This window comes from Hypanus sabinus, chromosome 15 (genome assembly GCF_030144855.1).
Source record: "Hypanus sabinus isolate sHypSab1 chromosome 15, sHypSab1.hap1, whole genome shotgun sequence".
Taxonomy (NCBI): Eukaryota; Metazoa; Chordata; class Chondrichthyes; order Myliobatiformes; family Dasyatidae; genus Hypanus; species Hypanus sabinus.
The window spans coordinates 16,910,395-16,921,181 of NC_082720.1; the positions used below are offsets into that span (position 1 = coordinate 16,910,395).

Here is a 10,787-nt window from a genome sequence, read left to right on the forward strand (position 1 = left end):
GTGGACCTGCCAGTGTGTACTCCTCCTTCCTTCCTATTCTGGCTTCATCCCACTTCCTTTGTAGTCCTGATGTAGGGTCTTGGCCCGAAACATTGACTATTCATTCCCTTCCAGAGATAATAGCTGATTTTATGAGTTCCTCCAGCATTTTGCGTATCATTTAATAAAACTGCTGTGATGTGCCAAACCTGGTGGAGGAAATGAATTTGCTGGAACTGCCATGTGGGTCTGCCTACAGAGAATACAGAGGTTATTAACCCATATGTTATCAACAGAGAGTGCTCAGACCTTAAGGACAGTCGTACAGGGTTAAATGTATGTCTCTTTCTTAGAGGACTGAGCTCTTACACTCCACTTCCACGGTTTCACAAGCTCCCCCTCTTCTTGTGGCAGCCAACTGGACATGAGAGGTGGACCTGCTCTTTGTCACAATGCCACACAAACGCTCCTGGAAATTCTTAGTGAAGAACAGGAGCAGGAGGGGGTTGATGCAGCTGTGGGCATAGCTCAAACAGATGCTGATATGGTAGGTGTATAGAAAAAGCAAGCTGGGCTGCAGGGCCGTTAAATTGAGTACCTGCATCACATGAAAAGGTGACCAACACACCAAAAAGACAGCTATCACCATCAGCACAGTTTTGGTGGCCCTCTTCGCCGGCACTGATTGCTTTCTACCCACTCTTCTGAGTGACTTAAAGACATGAAAGAGAGTCAGTGAGTAGAAGGTGCTTATAATAATAAGAGGAATGATAAATCCCAATATGGACTGATAGAGAGTATACCAGTACATATCTTTTGCTCCAGAAGGCAGGTCCAGTGCACATACTTCAATGTCTCCCATCCGGATAGTCCTGGAATATAACATCACTGGGACTGTCATTGACCAGCTGCCAAGCCACACAAGACCATTCACCACCATTGTCCGACACATGGTCCTCTTCTCTGTTGTGGGGTGGACTATTGCTATATACCTGTGGAGGAACAAAATTGGCAAACATGCATTGATTAAGTGCACGCTGACATGCCAGGATTACTGCAGTAACCTGGGCTAGATCACAAGTTTTAATACAGTAGTGTTGCACTGCCCTGTTGAAAATGTGACATTCATAATCCATAATGTTATTCTTGAAAGGATTACTAAACTGATAACTGCCCTGATGTTCAACCGTGCTGGGATTAAGTAACACTGCCCTTCTGGGAAAGTTCTATAGGGATCACTGCAACGGCACTGTGCATGGGGATTATGACATTGACATTGTGCCATGGTACTGATGTGTCAAGATTATGTTCTGAGCCACAATGGATATTATTGCTGTGACATTCTGTTTCTGGTATATCAGGATTACTGCAGCAATATTATGCAATTATGTGTCAGAATTTGGAGAAAGCAGTTTGCTTTTACGCAGCTGGTAGATGAAATTATTCCAGTGACACCCTGCTATCAGGATCAGTGTACTGGAATTGCTTCAGTAATTCAAGGAAGTCTGCAGATGCTGGAAATCCAAAGCAACACACACAAGATGCTGGAGGAACTCAGCAGGATGGGTAGGAAAGGTAAAGGGCTGGAGAGGAGAGTAGTGAAAGAGGAGGGAAACCAGGGGGAGGCAATAGGCAGATAAGAAAAGGTGAGACACCAGAGTGGGGAATAGAAGAAGAGGGTAGAGGGGAGAAATCAGAAGGAGAAATTGATATTCACGCCATTAAGTTGGAGGCTACCGAGACAGAATATGAGGTGTTGCTCCTCCACCCTGAGGTTGGCCTTATCTTGGCACAAGAGCAAGCCATGGACCAACGTGTTGGAATGGGAATGGGAATTAAAATGTTTAGCCGCTGGGTTTTGAAGTTCTGCTTTTGGCGAATGGAGCGGAGGTGCTCAACGAAGCGGTCCCCCAATTTACGACAGGTCTTACCAATGTAGAGGAGGCCGCATGGGGACCATTGGACACAACAGACGACTACAGCCGATTCACGGGTGATGTGTTTCATCACCTGGAAGGACTGTTTGGGACTTTGAAAATGGGCAGGTGCAGCACTTCTTCCATTTGCAATGATGAGTGCCAGGAGGGATATTACTGGGGAGAGATGAAATGAAAGGCAGGAGAATCGTGGAAAGAGCAATCACTACAGAAGGCAGAGGGGGAGGAAGGTAAAGATACGTTTGGGATTAGGATCCCTTGGGACATGGTGGAAGTTGCAAAGGATTATTTGTTGGACACAGAGTCTCATAAGTTGGAAAGTAAGGACAAGAGGAATTTTATCTCTTAAGGTGCAGAGAAGATGTGGTGAGCACAGATGTCCAGGAAATGGAGAAAATGTGGGTGTGGGCAGTGTCAATGGTGAAGGAAGTGAAACACTGTTATTTGAAAAAGGGGGGCATTTCTTAGTCCTGGAATAGAAAACTACTTATTGGGAACAGAGGTGGTGGAAACGAAGGAACTGAGAAAAGGGAATAACAGTTTTACAGGAGATATGGTGGGAAGAGGTATATCCAAGGTAACTGTGGGAATTGATAGGTTTATAAAAGATGGAGACAGAGAGATCAAGAAAGAGGAAGGAGGTGTCAGAAAAGGATCAAGTAAATTTGAGGGAAGGATGGAAGTTGGAGGCAAAGTTGATGAAATTGATGAGTTCAGCATGGGTGCATGAAGTAGATCTAATGCAGTCATGAATGTAGGGGAGGAAGAGTTGGAGTGCATTACCAGGGATGTCTTAGAACGTGGACTGTTCTATGTAGCCAATGAAGAGACAGGCGTAATTGGCCCATGCAGATGCCCATGGTTACACTTCGAGTCTGGAGGAAATGAGAGGAGCCGAAGGAAAAATTGTTGTGGGCAATGACCTACTCTGTCAGATGGAGGAGGGTGGTGGTGGGGGGAACTGGTTGTTTTTTTATTAGTGAGAAAGAAATGGAGAGCTTTAAGGCCTTCTTGATGGGGGGGGTAGATGTTTATAGGGACTGGATATCTATGGTGAAAGTGAAGCCATCAGGGTCAGTGAATTGAAAGATACTGAACAGATTGAGAGTATGAGGAATGTTGCAGATGTAGGTGGGAAGGGAATGAACCAAAGGGGATAGAATGTTCTCGAGGTATGAGAACATGAACTCAGTGATCTGGACCAGGCAGAGACAATAGTCCTACACAGATGGTCAGATTTCTGATTCTTGGGTAGGAGGTAGAAGCGAGCAGTGTGGTAACTATGAGTTTGGTGGCAGTGGGTGGGAGCTCTCCAGGGTTGGTGAGACAGTTTTCTGATGGTCCAGAGTGGGGTCCTCTTCAAAGGCTCAGTATGAAGAGGTGTCTAGTTTCCACCTGGACTCAGCAAGGTAGAGGTCAGTCCACCACACTACAACAGCACCCCCTTAGCACCATCTGTAGGTTTGATGGTGAGGTTGCAATTGGTGTGGAGACAGTAGAGGGCCATGTGTTCAGAGGGGGTATGGTTCGAGGAGGAGAGAGGAGTGATGAAGTCAAGATGATTGATGTCTTGTTCGCAATTCAAGATGAAAAGATTCAGAGCAGCTGAGGACCAGAGTGGGGAGTTCAAGAAGAGGAGGAAGGGTCATCAGTGCGGGATGCGGAAATCTTGCCAAAGGAGTGGGTTTGGAGATGAAGGGAATGGAAGAAGATCTTGGGGGACATAGCAGGCACAGAACTCAATGAGGTGCAGGTGAAGGGGGACAAAGGTATTTCCTCAATATGTCCTCACTGGGCAAAAACTAATGTTAGAAATCAACCTCAACTGGAGTCCACCAAATTTGAAACATCATTTCTAAAGGAAAGAAACAAAAGAGTGCACTGATTGCCCAATACATAGTTTCACTAACATTGGTATAATTGCATTAAGACTGCTTTAAATTTATCGTTCTGTCATTTTTAATGAAAACTGAATACGATTTCCTAATGTACATGCAAGAGTGGACAAAGGCCACATTATAAAGGAAAACAAGATTTTCAATCAAGGAGTAATTAACTGTTCATAGCAGAGACTTGGAACATGAACTTGAAGAAAAGAAATTCTCTTATACTCCCCCTTTCTCCTATCTTGTCCAGATACAAATTCACCACTTGGCACCTCCAATTATCCAAGCCATCATGAACTCCAAGTGGATCCCATGTCACTCTTCAGTAGGTGGTTCACCTGATAAGGCAAGGTTTACTGGATTCCAAACCTCATTTGAATCAGCATATCTTCCGTAGTATGGAGTTCATAAAGTTCCATAGTACAGAGTTGAGAAATTCGTAACATTCTATCATATGGAGTTCAGAACTTTCCATTGTAAGAAGTTCATAAAAATGTACTCCTCACTCCTCATGTTCAGCATACCTGATGCTGCAAAGGTCATGCAATTTTAGGATCAGGATAGCATGACCATTGAAGGTTTGGGAAATGCAGGTCATATGGAAGGAGGAGGATGAATTTTATATATATCTTTATGTCTTTAGTGCCCCAAAGGGAATCTTGAACTTTAGTGGTTCCACCATAACACAAGGAGGATACAGTGGTGATAGTTTGCATTTTGAAGTTTTTCAATTGACGTGGTTGCAAATTACTAACAAAATAAAATTGGATGTCATGGTATGGTATCACCACAGGCTAAGGACATTAGGATTGAAGATGGAGCAAAGACTGGAGAACAGAGCATTTTGTCAGTATGTGCAAAACAATTTAATATTTCATTTAAAAAGCCATTCTGGTCTGAAGTGTTAACTTCTTTTCCCTCTCCACAGACGTTCCCATACCTGTTGATCATTTCTAACAGTTTTTATTTATATTAAAACGAGGAAATCTGCTGATGCTGGAAATTCAAGCAACACACACAAAATGCTGGAACTTAGCAGCACAAACATTTGTTCCTTTTAACCCTGGATTCTCCTGCAGAAAGGTATTACATTGGTAATTTTTTTTTTGTAATCACTCAGTCCAAAGGCTTTTAAAATTATACAAAATACAAAAAAGTCATGGTGTTCTTCAAATCCAGAAATGGTATCTGAGTGTCCTTTTGAGTCATTTATATTGGAGCATGATATTCAGCTTTTTGAACCTATTTTTCCAGCTGGCTAATACGCACTAACTCTACCCAGCCCACTACAGCATCATATAAAAACATAATATATATCGACAAATTTAGGTGCATTCTGGAACACTAGAAGAAAAACACGAAAATAAATCTAGGTGTCTGGGGAAAATAATTATATAATGACTCTAATTTCTGCTTTCCATATGGCATATTACTAGGCAATTTGCTATTCTTAGTCATCCGTCCACAGCTAATGTATCTGTAGACTTTTGAATATTCTTGCACATTAACCATGCATACACTCAGTGGCCACTTTATTAGGTCACTTGCTAGTTAAAGCAAATTTCTAATCGGCCAATCATGTCATAACAACTCGATGCACAAAAGCTTGCAGACATGGTCAAGAGGCTCAGTTGTTGTTCAGACCAAGCGTCCAATATCAAAATGTAGACCAAATGTGATCTAAGAGACTTTGACTGTGGAATGATCGTAAGTGCCAGATGGGATGAATAAGCATCTCAGAAACTGCTAATCTCCTGAGATTTTCACAAACAATGGACGGAAGTTCAGTGGGTGAAAATGCCTTGAACCTAGAAAGATCAGAGGAGAATGGCCAGGCTGGTTCAAGTTGACAGGGAGACAACAGTAACTCAAGTCACCACATTTTATAACAGTGTGTGCTGTTACAGACTCAGCAACAATAAATATATGAGTGAAGCAGGGGGTTTTATAACAAATAACACATTTATTAAACAATGAAAACAAACCCCCCAAAAGTAAACAAACCACTCACGTAACCGGAAATCAGCTGCTGTGTGGCATCTTAAACAGTTCTTAAAGCAATGAAGCTTAAACAGTTCTTCAAAGTAGTATTGCAAAAGTTCAAGATACTTACAGTCCATTTAAGGGAGAGACTTTTTAAGACGATTTAAATTCTCTTTCACGTCGTGTTGTTGCAATTCCCAGTCGAACTACTTTTCCTACGAAGAATTTTACGAAGATGATATGTAACGGCTTAAAGGCACTGACTGTTCCTTTACAAAACTGTTCCCAATCCTTTCTGCTATTATTCACAGGGATTAACACGAGAACAGTCAACGAATTCCTTCCGAATGAGGATCAAACAAGGTCGAACCTGTTTCACTGTCGAAATTGACTTCCCTCCATCTTTTAGCTCCCGAACTCCGATCTTCACTCTCCACTGATTCTCAGCTAGCAGTATTATAAAGAAACTGCTGGCAAGGGCCTTTTAATCTTTAGGCATTAGATAAAACTTCATCTTTCAACTAAACTGTGTCATAACATTAAATCACGCAGTGGCATGAAGTCAACATGGCAAATCCAGCCATGAACTGCCTCTCCTCACAGGGAGCGGTCCTCCTTTTATACCCTGGAAAAAAAACCTGTCACATGACCTCTACTGGCAGGAAAATGACGTCACTCCACCAGCACAAGACCATTACCTCAAGTGCAGTATAGCTTCAACCCCAGTCACGTGACAAGGGTACATAACAGTGCAGAAGAGTATCTCTGAATGAACAACATGTTTAGCATTGGAGTGGATTGGCTATAGCAGTACATAGCGAAACTTTACATAATTCACTTGGGAAACAATCTCAATGTTTAATTTAGCAATTGTTTGCAAGAAGTTAGAATCTAGATCATTCCAGAAGCTGCAGTACATTTCTTTTTATTTTCTTTCAGCTTTGTCCTTGATTTCAGTCTTTTGAGTGCAATAACTAATGCTGGACTTCTTACTTTTGTCAAAAACCTTTGCCTACAACAACCCAGTAGCTATTCTTCTTACGTGAATCTGCTATATGCAACAGGTTTCACCAGTGACTGTGGACAGTCTGTGGGGATACTCAGAGCAGGTGGTGGGTGTGCTTAATGTACAATGTGAAGAGTTGGGTTGATGGTGATGGGAAGGAATCTCTGCTTATCCAAGTGATTTTCTGATGGCACTAATACATCATTTGACTCGGTGTGGCACCAAGTCAAAATTAAGCTGAAAGAAGTTGGAGAAACAGTTTTCCCATGGCTGAAGTCCTCCCAGGTACAAAAGCACAATGCGGTGAATATGGAAAACCACACATTTCAGCAGAGAGCCATAGATTTGGGCTCTTCTCCTTAAGGTCTCGGCAACAGCTTCACTGAGCATCAGCTCCTCCCTCCAGGTGTTGTCTTGGACATTTATAGTGTTCTCTTTCACCATTTGGTCCTAGGCAGCTCAAGCAGATCAGAAATTTTCTTTCACTGATGGTATGTTTTTAATATGTGTCCCGGGGTCAGTTGATAAATCAGAGTCCTCTGTTGCACAGTTGTTTTGGATAAACCTTGACAAAGCCTATTCCAAATCTTCCTGAGATGCGCACACTCCAGGAGGAAATGGATAACATTTTGATTTCCCAGGAAACCTTCTCGAGGGCAGTCTGCCATCGCAGCTGTACTTGAAGCATCTGACAGGGAGGACCCTCTCTGTTACCAACCAACCAAGGTGACAGAGTCATAGTCCTTTACATATGCACCATGAACTCAGGTGCTATGACCTAGTTGTGCTTGCCAATCCAGTAACCTAACCAAGCCAGTCTCATTGACTCTTACCTGGTCCACATCCCTCCAAATCACATCCTAGCCATATGCCCCTCCAAATGTCCTTCCAACATTACAGTTGCACCCACCTTCACCACCTCCTCTGGCAGCTTGCTGCGCATACCTATCACTCTTACTCTGAAAAACTAGCCCCTCAAGTCCCTTTCAAGGCTTCCCCCTCCCCTCACATTAAAGCTATGCCCCCTAGTTTCAGACCTTTTACCTGGGGGATGGATCTTCCCAATGAGTGTTTGAAAATTCTGGTGCCAAGTGTTTCCACTATTCTTCCAGGTCATTGAGAACATTCCATGGAGACCACAGGATAATTGACATAGCTCTTCTAGCCAAGTCATACGACAAAGACAAGAGGTTGTGCACAGTCCAGAACATGGCCAGACCCATCTTTCACAACCTCAGGAGCCAATAGAACCTCAGAAGGAAAAAGATCAGCTGATTCATAGGGTCTGCCACACACCGGTGATGCCTGAAATATCATAACTACACACTTGCCATATCACATCCTTATGCTATCCCCTATCCACACATAACCCCCATATCCCCCGTTCTCAACAAATCACTTATTGTCAGATGTTAGCTGGAGATCCTACTAAATTATATTCTACCATGACGAGGAATATGGTATGAATATATACAACGGATAACATACTGCTTCAGGAGCTCAAGAGGTCAGGCAGTGACTGTGGAGCCAGAGTGATGATCTACTTTAAGATTTCACCAACATCACTAAACATTTTCCCTGATACCAGGGGCTTCAGAAACTCCACCCATGTATTTGTGGTAGACAGTGTATGCTGTTCCCAGTCAGTCTGCACTGCAGATGGGTTCCTCATACAGTATGTTCTTAAGGAGCACAGTACTACAGTAATTTTATGCATTGCACTGTACTGCTGCAAAATAAAACAAATTTCATGACATGTGAGTGATGATAAACCTGTCCCTGTTTGATATGGATCTCTGTTGTGGACCTAGAGTGGGAAGAGCTCAGGGAGAGGAGAATCATGGTTGGGTAAGGGGGAGGGAGAGGAGAGGGAACGGGAAGCACCGGAGAGACATTCTATAATGATCAATAAACCAATTGTTTGGAATCAAATGCAGGGTTGGGCGTGTCTGTACCCACTCTACCCCTTCCCTCGCCCACTGAACTGCTTCTCTACCGCCTGCCCCACACCCCTCCCATGGCACTCCACCCTCGCCACTCCTAACATCTTTTGCCAGGTTTACAAACTCGCTCTCCGCTCTACGTTGGAAAATACAGTGCTGTGCAAAAGTCTTAGACACCCTAGCCATATATATGTGCATAAGAGATAACACAGAACAGTACCTCACTATTAAATCACTCTTGATCATAGCACAACCAGACTTCTCATTGCCATCCAACACATCCTAACCGCCTTTTACTTAGCAACGGGCTCGGTCACAGTGTAAAAGGGCAAACAAATATTTTTTAAAATCTCATTAACAAATACAGCAAAAAAAATCCGGCAGCTCATTAAAAAAAAAACAACCAGATTCCACACTAGGATCCTACTCACTCTCTACCTCCCAATAGCCCACACTCCCCCGACAGTGAACTGTGGCGGGCCCCAGTTGGCCTCTTACACAGTGCGGTTAAACAGCGGAAAGCAGTTTGCATCCCGTGGATTCCCGGGAAGTGGAGTGTCTGCCTGTGCAACAAGTTACCGATTCTCGGAGAAGTTTATCCCATACAAGAAGCGGCGGGAAGACCAGAGAAAGTGCTCAGCCTAGTTCCATATCAATAGCAAAGCAACGACTGAGAATGGTCTGGGTCTAAGTACCGGTTTTAAACGACCTGTGGTGTTTTTATTGGCCTCCGTAACAAAAATGGGGAGATACACTTCCGTAAGACTTAATTCAGCGCAATTCCTAGAATGTTACGGGAGCACAGCGGGTCTGGTGATAAAGGATCACAACTGTAGCCTACCTGTCTATACAGAGGACGGTGACAATGCCCACGGTGGTGAACTGGTTACTGACATCTATAACGGTCACCGCCTTGCACATGAACTGACCGAAGATCCACTGCCTGTCTCTGACCAGCTGATGGATCGTGAAAGGCATCCCCAGCAGAAAGAGCAAGTCGGCGATGGCCAAGCTCAGCACGTAGATGTCCGACACCCCTTTGGTCTTACATGCCAGAAGTGTGTGGATGACCAGGCTGTTGGCCCCGACGCCTACGATGCACAGGATCCCATACACCGAGGGCAAGATGTGCATCATCATCGTATCATCCAGAACCTGCCCCGAGGACAGATTCCACGTCCCCAAGCTCTCGGTAGCGCTCAGCCTCCAGCCTTCTCGGCTTGTCTGGTTCCATCCATTCATGGCCACCCGGGGAGCCCACGCTCGGGAAGTTCAGCCGGTGCAAACGTTCATCAATGCCCCGACCTTGTCAGTGCGGTGGACAAGTGCTCGATCAGTTTCACGCACTCCCGTTAGTCTCCCCGACCGATTCAACAGTTTAAAGCACGGCATCCGATCTTAGGTCCTCAGTGAAGTCTTCCTCACTTGAAGACTTGAGTGAAATGAGATCCTGAAATCACTGGCGGCTGTTTTATATTCTCTCGTGTACACCGGCGCTGCTGGTCGAAACGAGTGATGAATTTCCCAGCATGATGTTTGAGACGGAGTTCTGAGCGCATTTCTGTACAAATAAGTGAGCTCTTCATGCATTCGGCAGAGAGGAAAGCGAGCAAAGGAGCTGGCTAACGCGCGAAGAGGATTCGTCGGTGACTCAGAGAAAATCCTTTTACTTGTCACTTTACTGAAGAGATTTCAAACAAACGGAGTGGGAGGGGGCATTTGCAAACATCTTGTTGCTGTAACAATATTTCCCACAATACTGTCCTCAGAAATTTATCATTTTTTTCACTTAAACCAAAAAATAAGCCAAACGGGCATGTGCCCATCAGCATCTCCGGAACCCGAAGCGCTTTTAGAATAAATGAAGTCACTGGAGGGAAAAATAAACAAGTAATTTTCACCCATTTTAGTGAGTTGAAAGCAAAACTAAACACTACACATCCTGAAATAAAACCGGGAAACGCTGGAATCGTTCAGCAGGTGAGACAGCATCTGCGGCAAAAGAAACAGAGATCAGGTGAAATTATTAACTGCTCTCTCTTTACAGATACTG

At 44.0% G+C, this 10,787-nt stretch overlaps 1 protein-coding gene across 1 annotated transcript; it reads right to left on the minus strand.

Moving 5' to 3' along the window:
* Positions 1-328: 328 nt before the first annotated feature.
* On the minus strand, positions 329-9,976 carry mchr2b (melanin concentrating hormone receptor 2b). The gene is made up of 2 exons (XM_059990767.1): positions 9,576-9,976; positions 329-971 (listed from the first exon to the last, which is right to left on the minus strand). Exons 1-2 carry the CDS (start codon positions 9,974-9,976, stop codon positions 329-331), a joined length of 1,044 nt encoding a protein of 347 aa, XP_059846750.1.
* Positions 9,977-10,787: the final 811 nt, after the last annotated feature.